Source organism: Rutidosis leptorrhynchoides, chromosome 3 (genome assembly GCF_046630445.1).
Source record: "Rutidosis leptorrhynchoides isolate AG116_Rl617_1_P2 chromosome 3, CSIRO_AGI_Rlap_v1, whole genome shotgun sequence".
Classification (NCBI taxonomy): domain Eukaryota; kingdom Viridiplantae; phylum Streptophyta; class Magnoliopsida; order Asterales; family Asteraceae; genus Rutidosis; species Rutidosis leptorrhynchoides.
The window spans coordinates 167475139-167495599 of record NC_092335.1 but is presented as its reverse complement, the minus strand read 5'-3'; the positions used below and the strand labels follow the sequence as shown (position 1 = coordinate 167495599).

General features: G+C 37.8%; 2 protein-coding genes across 4 annotated transcripts in view; both read right to left on the bottom strand.

Annotated features, from left to right (window-relative positions):
- LOC139896986 (F-box/FBD/LRR-repeat protein At1g13570-like) overlaps positions 1-2937 on the bottom strand; it is a 302934-nt gene extending 299997 nt beyond the window's left edge. The window contains exon 1 of the mRNA XM_071879626.1: positions 2927-2937. The gene's annotated coding sequence lies outside the window, so the exon portion shown is untranslated. The remainder of the gene's footprint in view (positions 1-2926) is intronic.
- LOC139896987 (FBD-associated F-box protein At5g22730-like) lies at positions 654-2978 on the bottom strand. 3 transcript variants are annotated; one of them, XM_071879628.1, is made up of 5 exons: positions 2871-2978; positions 2089-2357; positions 1552-1634; positions 1281-1439; positions 654-1192 (listed from the first exon to the last, which is right to left on the bottom strand). In XM_071879628.1, exons 2-5 carry the CDS (start codon positions 2336-2338, stop codon positions 896-898), a joined length of 789 nt encoding a protein of 262 aa, XP_071735729.1. In that variant the 5' UTR covers positions 2339-2357; positions 2871-2978; the 3' UTR covers positions 654-895. The 3 variants fall into 3 exon arrangements, with proteins under 3 accessions (XP_071735729.1, XP_071735731.1, XP_071735728.1); XM_071879630.1 differs by having other exon boundaries at positions 2089-2345; positions 2871-2970; XM_071879627.1 differs by having other exon boundaries at positions 2089-2962.
- Positions 2979-20461: the final 17483 nt, after the last annotated feature.

Genomic DNA, 20461 nt, shown 5'->3' with positions numbered 1-20461 from the left:
GTCATGATTTTATCCCATTTATCCATAATAAACTAATTTTCACATCTCTGTTACCAAAAGAGAAACCAATTTCACACAAACCAACTTATATAGGTGATATATGTGCCTAATAACACTAAGACACGTTGATATTCACTTTGGGCCACATGAATTTCACTTCAGCTACGGAGGAGGCTCGATGGAGTTTTAACAACTTTGTGACAAACATCAACTTTTGATCGTCACTACAAAACATCCGACTGGGATATATAAATATCTTCTTTAGCGCAGGCGAACAGGCAAGTAAAGTCTTTATCAACCATAACTCATTCTCCAAACATCTAAAAGAGTAGAAATCTATAACCTTGCCATCTGGTATTTAGAGATCAAACTTTGTAATGGAACCTTTCAGATGAAAAAGAATTCTACTTATATTATTCTTATTATACCAATACCAATTTTCACCTCCTAGTCCTTTCAAATAGTCAAAGAAAAACTCTGTCAAATACAACCTGGCTGAGTAAAGTCCTACATGAGTCAATCTTATTGCAGTGGTTCATGTTAGACTAATAAACACATCTACATTTTTTGCTAAAGATATATCAAAGCAAATACAGAGCCATCACCATAATACATTTCTTTTCTTAAGCTCCTGCGAGCGCGCGCACACACACATATTAAGAACATATATTGCCAGAGCAATGAAAATACAGCTTTTGTGCTCTGAGAACTTAAGATATAAAAGGTAGACCATAGTAGCTGCAACCACTGACTATGTGCAAATGCCAAAACTCAAAACCTTTTCCCATGATTCATGTCAGACTAATGATCACATTTCTGCTTCTAAAGCTATTTCAAAAGATAAACCTAATTTTCACATAAAACCAGAGGATAAAGAAGATATAACAGCATAATACTAAGACCAATATATCTTCACTTGGGCTGCGGTGGAGGCTCGATGGAATTCTAGCAGCTTTGTAGCAAACATCAACTTTCCATTCTCACCACCAAAAATCTGGGAGGGATCGGCAAATATAACAATCTTCTTTAGTGCGGGCGAACAAGCAAGTAAATTCTTTATCAAATATATCTCATTCTCTGAACCTCCAAAAGATTTTAACTCCACAATCCGTAGCTTTAACTGCCCCATTGAGATGTGGTTCAACGCAGAAGAACAAAATGCAGGTGGTGGGATGGCATCATTGTATGTAGCCTACAAAATTATAAAGATATTCAGATGCCCACCTATGAGATTTAATGATGATTAGTATCATGATTCATATAAATATCAATTTACTTACTACGATGATAAGGGTCGGCAGTTCTGGTGAACCCCATATCATTTCAAAGGCAAACGATAACTTAATATCACTGCTAAAATCTATTGGATATAATACCAGAGTCTTGAGGCAGCGAAAGGAGGTACGTACCCACTTTTCGGCACCTAATTCTCCTAAGAACTATAAGAAAAGTGGTTCATAGATAGCCATATCAATCAATTAGCAATACGATTCATAAATCATTGCTGAAATATAATGTAAAGAAAAATTCAAATGTCCAACTTAGGCATACCTTGCACATACGAAGATCCAAATAAAGCTCCTGAAGTTTTGAGAAATGACCCACAAGGTGAAAGACTAAGGAAGTTGTGATTGCTATATCGTCAAGCATACACAATTAGAAAATTAAACATTTGAGATTTTTAAGCTTGGCTATCTCAACCATTTTTATTTTTCCAATAGGTTTGCAACTGGAAACTTTCAGAAACTCAAGTAATGGACACTGATTGATAATTTCTCCAAAATTTCCATTCTCAAATGCTACCTGACACAAGTCCAAGCGCAAAAGATTTGGGAAACCACAAAAAGTGGGTGCGGGGTAAACAGAACAGTTACGAAATGTCAAATGTTGCAACTTCACACAAGAGAAAAGATGTGTAGACAACATAAGAGGTGTTACATGCATATTTATAAGATTAAACTGTTTAATTCCCCTTTCTGGACAAGAACATCACCCAATGAGTAATACCCTTATCATCCAAAACCTTGTCAATTGGTATATAGAGATGAAACTGTGCAATGGAACCGTTAAGATGAAGAAGAATTCTACCTATATTCAGCTCGTCATACCAATTTTCACGTCCTAGTCGTTTCAAATACTCATAGAACTTGTCGTCAGATACGACCTTGCTGAGTAAAGTCCACTTGAACCTCCAGTTACTTGACAAGATTGAAGTCCTAACCGCATATTGTATTGGCAAACGATCCAGAATATGCATTATCACATTCTTCGGCATTCTGCTAATAATATCTTTAGATGCTGATTTGGATGCCTTATGTTTCCTGGGAGCTCGTTCCATTATTATCCTAACAATATTCCTTGCAAATAAATAAATATATACAATTATTATTATTAATTATTCTAAAATAAATACAGGATAAGCTATAAACATAAATCAATGGAATGATAAATCAAGGTCTGATGTCAGGACACGTTTAAAAGTAAGAAGGATAGGTGCAAACTGCAAACGTGATGCTCTCGTTTTTACACTTAAATGATCATTTTTGTGACCAATGCAACAAATTGTAAAATATAAAAGCTGTGATCATCGTTAAGTTTGTCTTTGTAAAAGCCCTGCTTTCCCAATCAATTCCCAATAAATGTCCCAAACCCTAGTTTCATAACCTAAACAGAGAGGGTAACAGAATCCATATCAAGTAGAAAACTGAATCAAGATAAAATAATTGTTACATGATTACTTTTCAGTGAAACATCATTAATCTCGGTATTTAAGTAACCCAATGGCTACAAGAAAGCAACAAATCGCAAGCTTTAAAAGGTTATTTTTCTGAATAAAAATAAAATAAGAAAATATGGAAGAAAACCCTAACCTTGATAGTTGATATGATGCCCTGTTGTTGAGGTGAAGTGATTTCAAGAAGACGATCGATGACTACATCCTCGCTTGTAAAAAGAAATGAAAGATTTAACAACAGTCTCTGAATTTTAGGAAATAAAGATGATACCTAAAATGTCATTTTATACTCAATTTTATTTATTACTCCGTATGTTTTTATTTTTATGCTGTGGCTTTGTTCATTTCTCGAGAATACTAAACATATACTGAGTATTGTTATGATCCGTGAATTATTATTACTTACTTCAGATCCATAAACTCATGGTTTTTTTTATTTAATTTTTTTTTTTTTTTTCGTTTTAAGAAACAAGTTGTTGGTATATTTTATTCTTATTTACCACGCACGCACGTACTTTTGGGCGGAAACTCGAACCGCACTACAGGGTCCAAATCTTAAATCATCCTGATGACTAGGCGGATCGAACCTGAGTCCTAAATACGTGTCGGTAAAAGCTCCCCGAGGCAATCCGACTTTCGAGAAATTAATCTCACAGATATTTTTAAGGAGATTGACTCGAATTTAAGACATCTCCACCCACATGTTAATACACAAGTATAAATGAATGAATCACTAAACTACTAAGGTAGATTCACGAGTTGTTTGAATTAAATATATATTAAAAAAAAAAAAAGTTGACATTAGTACCTTCATTTTATGCAACAACATATAAAATGTTAAATTATGCAATAACATATGCAGTATAAATTTATCTCATTTAATGTGTGCTTAAATTACCATTAAGAAAACACGACCCGAATCTCATAGAGGAAATTAAATTTGTGAGACAAACAACTTGAAATGTTACAATTAATTACATAGCACATGTGTAATATAATATGTCAATCAAAATTTTTTTAAGTACAACACGCTATATTTTTTTTTGAAAGGCAAATAATTTTTATTATTAAAAATAATCAATTACACAAGATAAAAACTAGCAAGGAGTTAGACAAAACACGAAACAACACGCAACCACAAAATTAGGACGCACACACACGCAAAAGCTCAAAAAATACATAGGGCACACAATCACGAGGACATTACAGATAACACGACACGACAACTGAGAAAACTATGTTTCCGAGTCCAATGATGTATCTGAGTCCGATGACGCGCAAGAAGAGCAACGTGAGCAACAGCCAATATCCTCCTCCGATTTATTCATCACATTGTCGATAAAATTTCTTTCGTGCCATCGAAAATTATCTCGACGTCAGTTACACTTCATATTATTCCTACCCCATACATGATTAATAAAACAACTTTTGATCAAAGGATGAGCTTTTTTCCTTTTAACACGTAACGAGCAACCGCAGTATGAGCTGGAATAGAGGTCACGACACATTCTTTTTCGTAAGAACTAGGATTACCCACGTCTCTTTCATCTGAGCCCAAGCTCGGCCCATGTGAAGAGTAATTGTCCATATTAGAGTCAGAAGAACAATTTGGCCGAAATGTTTGATCCGGCCCAACATGTTTTTGAAAATTCCTTGAAGATTTCAACGAACTAGCATCACGCGTGCTGTTATTTTCATCGAGACCAGTGCCGTTCATCTTGGAAAAAGAAAAATCCCTCGGCCTTTGAACTGCATCCGACATCGGACCGTCGATTATTTCCGGTGTGGATACCGGTGCCGGAGAATCGTCGGACGGAGCCCAGATATTCTTGTTTTCAGGCGACACAATCTCACCATCTTCTACCTCATCGATTCCTTCTGCAGGTACACAATTACCCTGTTCTTCAACAGGTTTCCTTTTGTTTTCTTCATCATATGAACGATTGATCTCACCTATGTTAGATGATTCCTTATTCTCACTTAACGATTTATTACTTTCACCCGACAATTCAATATCACCTTCTGATTTATCTTTAGCCGATTGAAAATATTTCGTTTAGATAATTCACGCACCCGTATTTAAACTTGAGGGACCAAAGTTGTCAAGTGGGCAAAGTCATGACTAGGTCAACTAGTCTGTAACGACCTGACTTTTTCGACTTGCTTTTGTGCCTTGTATTTTAGCGAAACTGCGTATTTGTGCGTACTGTGTTACTTTATTACTCTGGAACCTTGACACACATGTTTTATATTCATATATACCTTAAAACATGCCTTGGTGCATGTGGAATGCTTAACTTGTCCATTGGATGCGTTATAACCGTTAGTGTTACTTGCTGTTACGAATAAACCGCGGACTGCGCGCACGTTTGACTTTTGTCGGAACCGGAACTTTTGGACTGCGAAATATTAATTATTATTTTATAATAATAATTACCTGGGCTTTTGGATGCTTAATTTTATTTATTTAATTGCTAAAGCCCAATAGTTAGTCTTGTTGGACTTTTTACCTTGTTAGGCTCAAGCCCACCCTACTCTAGCTAGTGACCCAATTAATTAGTCCAAGTATTATTACTAGTGGCCCATAATAATAAATAAATAATAAATAAATTAATTAGTGAGTCATACTAGCATAATGGATAAGGTTTATCTAATTGTCACATGGGATTCTAGCAAAAGGACACACTTTAGACAACCACTAACCAAAAAGCAACATGGTGTCTCCCCCTCCCCTCCTCAAAATTTCGGCCAAAATGGCCTTGCCATGTCATCAATCCAAGTGATACTCAATTGCTTATAAATACTAGCCTAATCCCATTCATTTAACACTTACTCTCATTTGAATTTCACACACACTTGTTCTTTCTTTCTTTCCTTTCTAAGTAATACTTGTAAGTTTTCTTTCTTCTTCCTTTTTCTTTTCAAATTCATGATCATCATCATCATTTTATGGAGATCAAAGTTCCTTTTAGTTTTGATCTTTCTTATATCTTGTTGATTCTGAAATGTCCCGTTCTTATTGATTAAAAACGTTCCATATTAATTGATTTCGTTGCGAGGTTTTGACCTCTATATGAGACGTTTTTCAAAGACTGCATTCATTTTTAAAACAAACCATAACCTTTATTTCATAAATAAAGGTTTAAAAAGCTTTACGTAGATTATCAAATAATGATAATCTAAAATATCCTGTTTACACACGACCATTACATAATGGTTTACAATACAAATATGTTACATCGAAATCAGTTTCTTGAATGCAGTTTTTACACAATATCATACAAACTTGGACTCCAAATCTTGTCCTTATTTTAGTATGCAACAGCGGAAGCTCTTAGTATTCACCTGAGAATAAACATGCTTTAAACGTCAACAAAAATGTTGGTGAGTTATAGGTTTAACCTATATATATTAAATCGTAACAATAGACCACAAGATTTCATATTTCAATATACATCCCATACATAGAGATAAAAATCATTCATATGGTGAACACCTGGTAACCGACATTAACAAGATGCATATATAAGAATATCCCCATCATTCCGGGACACCCTTCGGATATGATATAAATTTCGAAGTACTAAAGCATCCGGTACTTTGGATGGGGTTTGTTAGGCCCAATAGATCTATCTTTAGGATTCGCGTCAATTAGGGTGTCTGTTTTAGGATTCGCGTCAATTAGGGTGTCTGTTCCCTAATTCTTAGATTACCAGACTTAATAAAACGGGGCATATTCGATTTCGATAATTCAACCATAGAATGTAGTTTCACGTACTTGTGTCTATTTTGTAAATCATTTATAAAACCTGCATGTATTCTCATCCCAAAAATATTAGATTTTAAAAGTGGGACTATAACTTACTTTCACAGATTTTTACTTCGTCGGGAAGTAAGACTTGGCCACTGGTTGATTCACGAACCTATAACAATATATACATATATATCAAAGTATGTTCAAAATATATTTACAACACTTTTAATATATTTTGATGTTTTAAGTTTATTAAGTCAGCTGTCCTCGTTAGTAACCTACAACTAGTTGTCCACAGTTAGATGTACAGAAATAAATCGATAAATATTATCTTGAATCAATCCACGACCCAGTGTATACGTATCTCAGTATTGATCACAACTCAAACTATATATATTTTGGAATCAACCTCAACCCTGTATAGCTAACTCCAACATTCACATATAGAGTGTCTATGGTTGTTCCGAAATATATATAGATGTGTCGACATGATAGGTCGAAACATTGTATACGTGTCTATGGTATCTCAAGATTACATAATATACAATACAAGTTGATTAAGTTATGGTTGGAATAGATTTGTTACCAATTTTCACGTAGCTAAAATGAGAAAAATTATCCAATCTTGTTTTACCCATAACTTCTTCATTTTAAATCCGTTTTGAGTGAATCAAATTGCTATGGTTTCATATTGAACTCTATTTTATGAATCTAAACAGAAAAAGTATAGGTTTATAGTCTGAAAAATAAGTTACAAGTCGTTTTTGTAAAGGTAGTCATTTCAGTCGAAAGAACGACGTCTAGATGACCATTTTAGAAAACATACTTCCACTTTGAGTTTAACCATAATTTTTGGATATAGTTTCATGTTCATAATAAAAATCATTTTCTCAGAATAACAACTTTTAAATCAAAGTTTATCATAGTTTTTAATTAACTAACCCAAAACAGCCCGCGGTGTTACTACGACGGCGTAAATCCGGTTTTACGGTGTTTTTCGTGTTTCCAGGTTTTAAATCATTAAGTTAGCATATAATATAGATATAGAACATGTGTTTAGTTAATTTTAAAAGTCAAGTTAGAAGGATTAACTTTTGTTTGCGAACAAGTTTAGAATTAACTAAACTATGTTCTAGTGATTACAAGTTTAAGCCTTCGAATAAGATAGCTTTATATGTATGAATCAAATGATGTTATGAAAATCATTACTACCTTAAGTTCCTTGGATAAACCTACTGGAAAAGAAAAAAATGGATCTAGCTTCAACGGATCCTTGGATGGCTTGAAGTTCTTGAAGCAGAATCATGACACGAAAACAAGTTCAAGTAAGATCATCACTTGAAATAAGATTGTTATAGTTATAGAAATTGAACCAAAGTTTGAATATGATTATTACCTTATATTAGAATGATAACCTACTGTAAGAAACAAAGATTTCTTGAGGTTGGATGATCACCTTACAAGATTGGAAGTGAGCTAGCAAACTTGAAAGTATTCTTGATTTTATGAAACTAGAACTTTTGGAATTTATGAAGAACACTTAGAACTTGAAGATAGAACTTGAGAGAGATTAATTAGATGAAGAAAATTGAAGAATGAAAGTGTTTGTAGGTGTTTTTGGTCGTTGGTGTATGGATTAGATATAAAGGATATGTAATTTTGTTTTCATGTAAATAAGTCATGAATGATTACTCATATTTTTGTAATTTTATGAGATATTTCATGCTAGTTGCCAAATGATGGCTCCCACATGTGTTAGGTGACTCACATGGGCTGCTAAGAGCTGATCATTGGAGTGTATATACTAATAGTACATACATCTAAAAGCTGTGTATTGTACGAGTACGAATACGGATGCATACGAGTAGAATTGTTGATGAAACTGAACGAGGATGTAATTGTAAGCATTTTTGTTAAGTAGAAGTATTTTGATAAGTGTATTGAAGTCTTTCAAAAGTGTATGAATACATATTAAAACACTACATGTATATACATTTTAACTGAGTCGTTAAGTCATCGTTAGTCGTTACATGTAAGTGTTGTTTTGAAACCTTTAGGTTAACGATCTTGTTAAATGTTGTTAACCCAATGTTTATAATATCAAATGAGATTTTAAATTATTATATTATCATGATATTATGATGTACTAATATCTTTTAATATGATATATATACATTAAATGTCGTTACAACGATAATCGTTACATATATGTCTCGTTTCAAAATCATTAAGTTAGTAGTCTTGTTTTTACATATGTAGTTCATTATTAATATACTTAATGATATGTTTACTTATCATAATATCATGTTAACTATATATATAACCATATATATGTCATCATATAGTTTTTACAAGTTTTAACGTTCGTGAATCACCTGTCAACTTGGGTGGTCAATTGTCTATATGAAACATATTTCAATTAATCAAGTCTTAATAAGTTTGATTGCTTAACATGTTGGAAATATTTAATCATGTAAATATCAATCTCAATTAATATATATAAACATGGAAAAGTTCGGGTCACTACAGATTCAAGCATGAATCTTTCAAAAACATGGAAGATTCAAGCTTTCTAGCTTGAATCTTCATATCTTTTGTAGATCTACTTCTTTTATACTTTAATCTTTCTATTTTATGATAAAGATTCAAACTTTTGTTTGTAATCTTCATGCATCTTAAAGATCCAAGCTTTATGCTTCAAGATCTTCAAGAACAATTAAGATGCAAGCTTTCTAGCTTGAATCTTCATATCTTTTTGTTAGATCTAAGTTCTTTTTTTTGATCTTGTTATTTTGTTAAAAAGATTCAAACTTGTGTTTGTTATCTTCATATATCTTAAAGATCCAAGCTTTATGCTTCAAGATCTTCAAGAATACTTAAAGGTTCAAGCTTTCTAGCTTTGCAACCCTGTAACTTGTGTGAAATGGATCCAAGCTCTCTAGCTTAGGGTTCCATCACCTCTTTTGACTTGGATTATGATTATACTTGTTGAATTGATGTAAAGTTTGTAGCTTTAGTTGTTATTGTGAATTGAAATTGTGTTAAGACTAAGGATATGATGTAACCTTGGTTCATCATCCATCTAAGACTCATGAATGAGTTGTGTTCTTACTTGGTCTTAACATATTGTGTATTGATGGTGAATCTTGGTCAAAAGTGATGCTAAACCATCAATGAGTTGTACACTTGAAGCTACAAGCATCAAGGATGAGAACCGGGATGAGCATCAAGCACCAAGAACCCCACCGGAGCACTTGTCCACTGATTTTCGTATCTGATCAGACCACCTGGGCTACTGGAAAGTTGATTTTCAGTTATTTCGGTTCGAGTAGATGATTTTCCGTTTAGGCCTCGTCTTAATCCGAGTTACGGTTTAGGATTTATGGCCTCCGAGAGTCACTACACCCTATTAACGTTGTGCTGAAATTTCTGACCTACTCGCACTTAAACCGTCGCCACGGTCAAACAAAGATGAGTTAGGTTCTGACAATTGGTCAACTGTTAGGGGACTCATATACGGAGCCATAGCCATGAACTATGCGTCTTTTTGATTTACGTAGAGGTCGTAGCAGCTGATCGAAGTCAGCCTATTGTTTCGATCTCTATTCTTGTCGAACTAACTTAGCTTTTATGATAATGAATAATGATGATGATGACACTTAAACTTATTTTATGCACTATTAGAACTTATAAAGACAACCTACTAACCTAGTAACCTTTGATTTAGGTTTACGACCTTTCGGACCAACTTACTACTTGCATACTTTCATTACCGACTTTACCGCTTTTATCACTGTGAGTTATAGCATCCCTTTTTACTTTAACTATTTTGGAACTGAGAATACATGCGCTTTTTACATTTTACATATTAGGCACGAGTACTTAAACTTTGTATGTATGTGGGTTATACAACGGCATAAATATTCCCTTTAGCACGGTAACGTTTAGTCATTGGTTTTTGAACCGGTGAACGCGAATCTTAGATATGGATCCATAGGGTTTGACATCCCCACTCGGGCTAGTCGCGCTAGCATTTAACGGGTGTTAAATACTTCGTGAACATACGCACTCGCCAAGTGTACTTTCAGGGGGTTATAAACGTTAAGTCTAGTTACCGGGTGCCCACGGTTATGCATATACTTTTAATACTGTTTTGATACGCTGTTGCAGCACTGAAATCTCGTGGCCTATCTTACGTTACTATTACAACTTAAACTATAGCTCACCAACATTCGTGTTGACTTTTTAAGCGTATATTTCTCAGGTGCCTAGAGGTTTATTGCTTCCGCTGTTACACTTGCTGTCATGCTATTATTGAATTGCTGTTATGGACCTACTGTACTAGTTATCCGCTGCATTACTAGAGATGTCTCAAATTATGAAACTTATGTTTTGCATTCGTAAACTTATGCTATTTTGGAACAATGGTTTGTAATAAGTCTTATGACATGTTATCTTTGTAAAACGTTATCTTTTTAATGAATGCAAATCGGTTTTCAAACAGCATATAGTGTTTGACCTTGTGATGATCATGTTGATTGACGAACCGTACACGATGGTTTTGTACGGGGCGTCACAGTTGGTATCAGAGCATTGGTTGTAGGGAATTAGGTTGCATTAGTGAGTCTAGACCGACCCAAGTAGGATTCACTAATAGGACTAATCTACAACTTGCTAGTTTACTTGTTTTTGTGAGACTTACTGCATGCTACTGCTTACTTTTACTGCTATGTGATCTTACTGCATGCTATTGCTTATCTTTACTGCCATGCGAACTTGCTGTATGCCTATTTCTACCTTTGCATGATTACTATCTGCTTTCACATGTTATCTCTAATTAGTACTGATTGCCATGCTAGGTTGCTATAGTGCCTAATACTTGCTTGCTTATGACTTACTGATATGGAAAAGTTATTTTCCTTGTTCAGATGTCGGATATTCCACCTGTCATCATTTTGGACAGCGATTCAGACTCGCCAGCCACCTCACCTACTGCTGCTACCGACACACACAGATCCCGTTAACCAGTGACCCTGGCGCTTCATCCTCCGGAACCAGCAGCCATACACCTGTACCAGTGGTTACCGCAGTCGGAGCCCAGGACCCTCTGGAGATTCTAGCTCCAGTTGCCCCGGTACCTCAGGAGCCACAGCCCCGCCCCGGTGGTGTTGTGATTGCCGGGGAATACGGGGACGTTCCGTTCCATAATGAGCATAACCATTGGTGCCGACTCCTTCCTGATGGACGTGTCTTACCGATCCCACCTTTCAGATACCGGATCATGACTACCGGTCACCGATCATCGCCACCCCCAGCTGATTCATCATTCGACGGTTCATCCACAGACGACACCAGTGACGATGACTCTGACGAGGAGAACCCTGATGATGCACCTGTGCAGCCACCCTCCACCCCGCCGAAGAAGCGGTACCGTTTCGATGACACCATTATTCCGGGGATCAACGGAGGTCGAGCGTTCACTGACGCACATGGTCAGCGTCGTAGGGTTACCTCCCGTAAGCGGGTTGTGCCTTACCCTGCTGATCCGTTCATGCGTAAGCCTTACCGCCGTCCAGCATCAACCTCTGGAGCCAGACCATCTGCACCACCAGCACCACCTGCACCAGCAGCACCGCCTGCTCTGCCAGCCCCTCCCTCTGTCGAGGAACTGGCAAGGGAGGTGGAGATCCTCCGTGCTCGGGTAACTGAGCTCGAGGAGCAGATGTCCCATGTGTTGGACATCCTTTACCCACCGTCACCATAGAGCTTTGTACTAGGTTTCATTTTGTAATCTCGTTTGTAGCTCCATGTTTTCCTTATGTAATGTGCAACTTATGCGAATGTATACAACTCTTTATTAATTAATGGAACTTTGCGTTGTTAAATTCTTGCACAGTGTTCTATCTACGTTACTGTATGTTGGTTTTGCGGTATTTATACCTGGTCGCGTTACTATATTGGCATGCGTTGCGTTATTTCCCTGTTTACTATATACGGTATTATTGTATGTTGTATGTTGGATTTTGACTTAAGTCAAAATTTCTGTTTCGAAGGGCAATGGCAAACACACGAACAACACCCACAGCAGCTCAAATTGAAGAGATGATTAATGAACGAGTCACCGCAGCCTTGGCGGAAATGAACCCTCAACCTGAACCACCGTCGGTTATCCAACCCGTTCGAAAAGAGTGCACCTACAAGGAATTCCAGAGCTGTAAACCACATAACTTCAGCGGAACGGAGGGGCCTGTTGGTCTTACAAGATGGTTTGAAAAGCTTGAATCAGTATTCCGAGTCAGCAACTGTTCCGAGTCTAACAAAACCAAATTTGCTTCCTGCACGCTATCCGATGGCGCCCTCACGTGGTGGAACACCATGGCTCAGGCACAAGGTATTGATGAGGCGTATGCTACGCCATGGGAGGAGTTCAAAGCGGCTATGATTGATGAGTATTGTCCGAGAATCGAGATACAAAAGATGGAAATAGAGTTTATGCAATTGAAAGCTGTTGGCAACGATCTCGATGGTTACAATCGGAGGTTTCTTGAGTTAGCTCTTATGTGTCCTACCATGGTCACCCCGGAATTCAAGCATATGGAGAGATACTTCTGGGGACTCCCTAAGTCCATCAAGGGTAATGTCACCTAGTCCAAGCCACCGAATGTTCCCAAAGCAATGCGCATGGCGCATACACTCATGAATCAAATTCTCATCGATGAACCGGAGAAGTCCAAGTCTGAAGCGGGTAGTATTGACAAGCGCAAGTGGAATAATAACAAGGGAAGAATCTACGATCAAACCCCTGCCAAGAGGCACAACAACGGTGGAAACCCCAACCCCGGCACAAGTTCAAACCCGAACTACAAGGGCACTCTACCGCAGTGCAAGAGGTGCTTCAAGCACCATACCGGGTACTGTAATGCGGTCTGCGAAAAGTGCAACAGGATCGGGCACATTGGCAAGAACTGCAAGATTACCGTCCCAGCTGCAAGGACAAACCAAAACGGGCCAAGAAAATGCTACGAGTGTGGACAGTAGGGCCACTTTAGGAATGATTGTCCCAATAAGAAAAAGGACGGCGGACCACCGCGTGGTAGAGCTTTCAATGTTAATGCAAGGGATGCGCACGAGAACCCCGACTTGGTGACATGTATATTCACTATCAACAATCTTTTAGCTTCTGTCCTATTTGATACTGGTGCCGATAAAAGTTATGTATGTAGACACTTTTGTGATAAGATAAATTGGTCATTAGTTCCTTTAAAAGAAAGTATGCTTGTCGAAGTAGCCAACGGTAAACTTGAGAAAGTTGACCAAATTGGCCAAGGAGCTATTATTAACATAGCTGGCATGGATTTCGAAATTGACTTGATACCTATCAAATTGGGAAGCTTTGATGTGATTGTCGGCATGGACTGGTTGACTAAAGTAAGGGCCGATGTTATCTGTGGAGACAAAGCTCTTCGTATACCACAAGGAGATGGTGAGCCACTGGTTATATACGGAGAGAGATGTAGTTCGAAACTGAACCTCATTAGTTGTATGAAAGCGCAGAAGATTATGAAGAAAGGACGACTTGCCATTTTAGCACACGTGAAGGCTTTAGAATCAGAGGAGAAGAGTGTAAATGACGTGCGAATCGTGAATGAATTCCCCGACGTCTTTCCGGAAGAGTTGCCTGGATTACCGCCACCCAGAGCAGTGGAGTTCCAAATCGATCTAGTACCGGGAGCTGCACCTGTAGCTCGTGCGCCCTATCGTCTGGCACCTTTAGAACTGCAAGAGTTGCAGAGTTAACTACAGGAATTGCTCTACCGAGGGTTTATCCAACCGAGCTCGTCGCCTTGGGGCGCACCTATTTTATTCATGAAGAAGAAATATGGATCCTTCCGCATGTGTATCGACTACCGCGAACTCAACAAATTGACGATCAAGAACTGATATCCTCTTCCCCGAATTGACGATCTTTTTGATCAGCTACAAGGATCACGTGTTTACTCTAAGATCGATTTGCGATCTGGTTATCACCAATTGAGGGTGAAGGAGAGTGATGTGATGAAGACTGCGTTTAGAACCCGCTATGGTCATTACGAGTTTCTCGTGATGCCGTTCGGATTAACCAACGGACCAGCCGTATTCATGGATCTCATGAATCGTGTCTGCAAGCCTTATCTGGATAAATTCGTTATCGTCTTCATAGATGATATCCTCATCTACTCCAAGAGCGAAGAAGAACATGAGCAACATCTTCGGTTAGTGCTTGAGCTCTTGAGACGAGAGCGGCTTTATGCCAAATTCTCCAAGTGTGAATTTTGGCTGAAGGAAGTCCAATTCCTGGGTCATATTGTGAGTGATCAAGGTATCAAAGTTGACCCCGCCAAGATTGAAGCTATCAGAAAGTGGGAGACACCCACTACTCCGACTCACATCTGCCAATTTCTAGGTCTTACCGGTTACTATAGAAGGTTTATTGAAGGTTTTTCGTTGATTGCGCGTCCTTTGACTGCTTTAACTCATAAAGGGAAGAAGTTCGTTTGGGAAACCGAACAAGAAGCAGTATTTCAAACCCTGAAGCAGAAGTTAACCACCGCACCTATCTTATCTCTTCCCGAAGGCAGTGACGACTTCGTTGTGTACTGCGATGCTTCGAGGAATGGTTTTGGTTGTGTGTTGATGCAAAGAACGAAGGTTATTGCTTATGCATCTCGTCAGCTAAAGATCCACGAGCGAAACTACACTACTCATGATCTCGAACTTGGAGCCGTTGTCTTCGCATTGAAGCTGTGGAGACACTATCTTTTTGGAACAAAGAGTACTATCTTTACCGATCACAAGAGTCTGCAACACATCTTCGATCAGAAGCAACTGAACATGAGACAGCATCGATGGATTGAGACGCTAAATGACTACGATTGTGAACTTCGCTACCATCCGGGCAAGGCCAATGTTGTAGCTGACGCATTAAGTCGAAAGGAGAGGACGGTACCTCTTCGTGTTCGGGCTCTGAACATCACCATCCATTCGAATCTTCACAGCCAGATTCGAGTAGCCCAAGAAGAGGCTCTCAAGGAGGAGAACATATCTCGTGAATACCTGAACATTCTCATCTCTAAATTCGAGGTTAAGGAGTCTGGACTCCGATGTTATGCCGGAAGAATTTGGGTACCTCGTTATGGAGATTTATGAAGCCTTTTACTTGATGAAGCCCACAAGTCGAGATATTTGATTCATCCAGGAGCCAAAAAAATGTACCACGATCTTAAGGAACAGTATTGGTGGCCAAATCTTAAGAAGGATGTTGCAACTTATGTTGGAAGGTGTTTGACTTGTTCGAAGGTTAAGGCTGAATATCAGAGGCTATCTGGATTACTTCAGCAACCAGAAATCCCACAATGGAAATGGGAAGCAATTACGATGGATTTCATCACGAAGCTACCAAAGACGGTGGGCGGATACGATACAATATGGGTTATCGTTGACCGTCTTACCAAATCTGCTCATTTTCTAGCGATGAAAGAAACAGATACAATGAAGAGACTTGCTCAACTGTACATCAAAGAGGTTGTATCTCGTCATGGTGTGCCCTTATCAATCATCTCAGATCGCGATCCCCATTTTGCTTCCAGATTCTGGCGTTCTTTGCAAGAAGCCTTGGGAACTCATCTCGACATGAGCACCGCGTATCACCCCCAGACCGACGGTCAGAGTGAACGAACGATTCAGACTTTAGAGGACATGTTACGTGCCTGTGTTATTGACTTTGTAAAGTCTTGGGAAAGGCATCTGCCGCTAGCTGAATTCTCTTACAACAACAGTTATCATTCGAGTATTAAAGCCGCACCTTTTGAAGCGTTGTATGGTCGCAAGTGTCGTTCTCCTATTTGTTGGGCCGAGTTAGGCGAAGTGCAAATCACCGGACCCAAGATAGTCCATGAAACAACGGAGAAGATTTCTCAAATTCAGGCAAGACTTAAGACGGCCCGCGATCGCCAAAAGAGTTATGCTGATCTTAAACGTAAAGATTTCGAATTCAACGTGGGTGACCGAGTAATGTTGAAGGTCGCACCTTGGAAAGGTGTAATTCGTTTTGGAAAGCGAGGAAAGTTAAACCCGCGATATATTAGTCCTTTTGAGATTTTGGAACGTGTTGGACCGGTTGCTTACCGTTTGGATCTTCCGACTCAGTTGAGTGCTGTTCATCCTACCTTCCATGTATCAAATTTGAAGAAATGTCTTGCTCCACCGGAACTTATCATACCACTAGAAGAACTTACGATTGATGACAAACTCCACTTCATGGAGGAACCTGTAGAAATTATGGACCGTGAGGTCAAAACCTTGAAACGCAATAAGATTCTAATTGTTCGAGTTCGATGGAATGCCAAGCGTGGACCTGAGTTCACCTGGGAACGAGAGGATCAAATGATGCAGAAGTATCCTCACCTTTTCCTGACTCCAACACCTGCCTCAGCTTAAATTTCGGGATGAAATTTCTAATAACAGGTGGGTAATGTAACGACCTGACTTTTTCGACTTGCTTTTGTGCCTTGTATTTTAGAGAAACTGCGTATTTGTGCGTACTGTGTTACTTTATTACTCTGAAACCTTGACACACATGTTTTATATTTATATATACCTTAAAACTTGCCTTGGTGTATGTGGAATGCTTAACTTGTCCATTGGATGCGTTATAACCGTTAGTGTTACTTGCTGTTACGAATAAACCGCGGACTGCGCGCACGTTTGACCTTTGTCGGAACCGGAACTTTTGGACTGCGAAATATTAATTATTATTTTATAATAATAATTACCTGGGCTTTTGGATGCTTAATTTTATTTATTTAATTGCTAAAGCCCAATAGTTAGTCTTGTTGGACTTTTTACCTTGTTGGGCTCAAGCCCACCCTACTCTAGCTAGTGACCCAATTAATTAGCCCAAGTATTATTACTAGTGGCCCATAATAATAAATAAATAATAAATAAATTAATTAGTGAGTCATACTAGCATAATGGATAAGGTTTATCTAATTGTCACATGGGATTCTAGCAAAAGGACACACTTTAGACAACCACTAACCAAAAAGCAACATGGTGTCTCCCCCTCCCCTCCTCAAAATTTCGGCCAAAATGGCCTTGCCATGTCATCAATCCAAGTGATACTCAATTGCTTATAAATACTAGCATAATCCCATTCATTTAACACTTACTCTCATTTGAATTTCACACACACTTGTTCTTTCTTTCTTTCCTTTCTAAGTAATACTTGTAAGTTTTCTTTCTTCTTCCTTTTTCTTTTCAAATTCATGATCATCATCATCATTTTATGGAGATCAAATTTCCTTTTAGCTTTGATCTTACTTATATCTTGTTGATTCAAGCATGAATCTTTCAAGAACATGGAAGATTCAAGCTTTCTAGCTTGAATCTTCATATCTTTTGTAGATCTACTTCTTTTATACTTTAATATTTCTATTTTATGGTAAAGATTCAAACTTTTGTTTGTAATCTTCATGCATCTTAAAGATCCAAGCTTTGTGCTTCAAGATCTTCAAGAACAATTAAGATGCAAGCTTTCTAGCTTGAATCTTCATATCTTTTTGTTAGATCTAAGTTCTTTTTTCTTTGATCTTGTTATTTTGTTAAAAAGATTCAAACTTGTATTTGTTATCTTCATATATCTTAAAGATCCAAGCTTTATGCTTCAAGATCTTCAAGAACACTTAAAGGTTCAAGCTTTCTAGCTTTGCAACCCTGTAACTTGTGTGAAATGGATCCAAGCTCTCTAGCTTAGGGTTCCATCACCTCTTTTGACTTGGATTATGATTATACTTGTTGAATTGATGTAAAGTTTGTAGCTTTAGTTGTTATTGTGAATTGAAATTGTGTTAAGACTAAGGATATGATGTAACCTTGGTTCATCATCCATCTAAGACTCATGAATGAGTTGTGTTCTTACTTGGTCTTAATATATTGTGTATTGATGGTGAATCTTGGTCAAAAGTGATGCTAAACCATCAACGAGTTGTACACTTGAAGCTACAAGCATCAAGGATGAGAACCGGGATGAGCATCAAGCACCAAGAACCCCACCGGAGCACTTGTCCACTGATTTTCGTATCTGATTAGACCACCTGGGCTACTGGAAAGTTGATTTTCAGTTAGTTCGGTTCGAGTAGATGATTTTCTGTTTAGGCCTCGTCTTAATCCGAGTTACGGTTTAGGATTTATGGCCTCCGAGAGTCACTACACCCTATTAACGTTGTGCTGAAATTTCTGACCTACTAGCACTTAAACCGTCGCAACGGTCAAAAAAAGATGAGTTAGGTTCTGAAAATTAGTCAGCTGTTAGGGGACTCATATACGGAGCCATAGCCACTGACTATGCATCTTTTTTATTTACGTAGAGTTCGTAGCAGCTGACCGAAGTCAGCCTATTGTTTCGATCTCTATTCTTGTCGAAGTTACTTAGCTTTTATGATGATGAATGATGATGATGATGACACCTAAACTTATTTTATGCACTATTAGAACTTATAAAGACAACCTACTGACCTAGTAACCTTTGATTTAGGTTTACGACCTTTCAGACCAACTTACTACTTGCGTACTTTCATTACCGACTTTACCGCTTTTATCACTGTGAGTTATAGCATCCCTTTTTACTTTAACTATTTTGGGACTGAGAATACATGCGCTTTTTACATTTTACATGTTAGGCACGAGTACTTAAACTTTATATGTATGTGGGTTATACAACGGCATAAATATTTCCTTTAGCACGGTAACGTTTAGTCATTGGTTTTTGAACCGGTGAACGCGAATCTTAGATATGGATCCATAGGGTTTGACATCCCCACTCGGGCTAGTCGCGCTAGCATTTAACGGGTGTTAAATACTTCGTGAACATACGCACTCGCCAAGTGTACTTTCAGGGGGTTATAAACGTTAAGTTTAGTTACCGGGTGCCCACGGTTAAGCATATACTTTTCATACTGTTTTGATACGCTGTTGCAGCACTGAAATCTCGTGGCCTATCTTACGTTACTATTACAACTTAAACTATAGCTCACCAACATTCGTGTTGACTTTTTAAGCGTGTATTTCTCAGGTGCCTAGAGGTTTATTGCTTCCGTTGTTACACTTGCTGTCATGCTATTATTGAATTGCTGTTATGGACCTACTGTACTAGTTATCCGCTGCATTACTAGAGATGTCTCAAATTATGAAACTTATGTTTTGCATTCGTAAACTTATGTTATTTTGGAACAATGGTTTGTAATAAGTCTTATGACATGTTATCTTTGTAAAACGTTATCTTTTTAATGAATGCAAATCGGTTTTCAAACAGCATATAGTGTTTGACCTTGTGATGATCCTGTTGATTGACGAACCGTACACGATGGTTTTGTACGGGGTGTCACATAGTCAACTTCATCCTCCTCCATTCATTCTTTCACCTTCACTTAATACTTCCATCTCCTTTTTGCTCTCAAACCCTCAAACAAAGAATTCATCATCTATTCAAGATCTCGCAAGCATAAACTAAAACAAATTACATATTCGGAATCCTTGCATCTTCCTCTTCGAATCCATACCAACTTCATCTCGTTTGGGTAACTTTCTAAAAATACTAGATTTCTTGTTCTTGATGTTTTTGACTTATAAAAGTGTTAGTTAGCATCTATGGCTCGAGTCTAACATGAATATATGATTTGTATGCTCGATCTTGTTGTTTTAGTGTAACTAGCTTGAACTTGAAAGGTGTGTGTTTAATCTTGAGTTTTGGATGATTAAATGTTGTTGTTATTGATAATGCTAAAAACGAACATATATTTCATAGCATTATTCCTCAAGAAAGACAAGCTTTTAGTTGCAATTGTTCTATTTACAAGTGATATTCGTTTAAATAATAAAAGGTGAAGACAAAAGACAGATTCGACGAATTGAAGACGCAAACGACCAAAAAGCTCAAA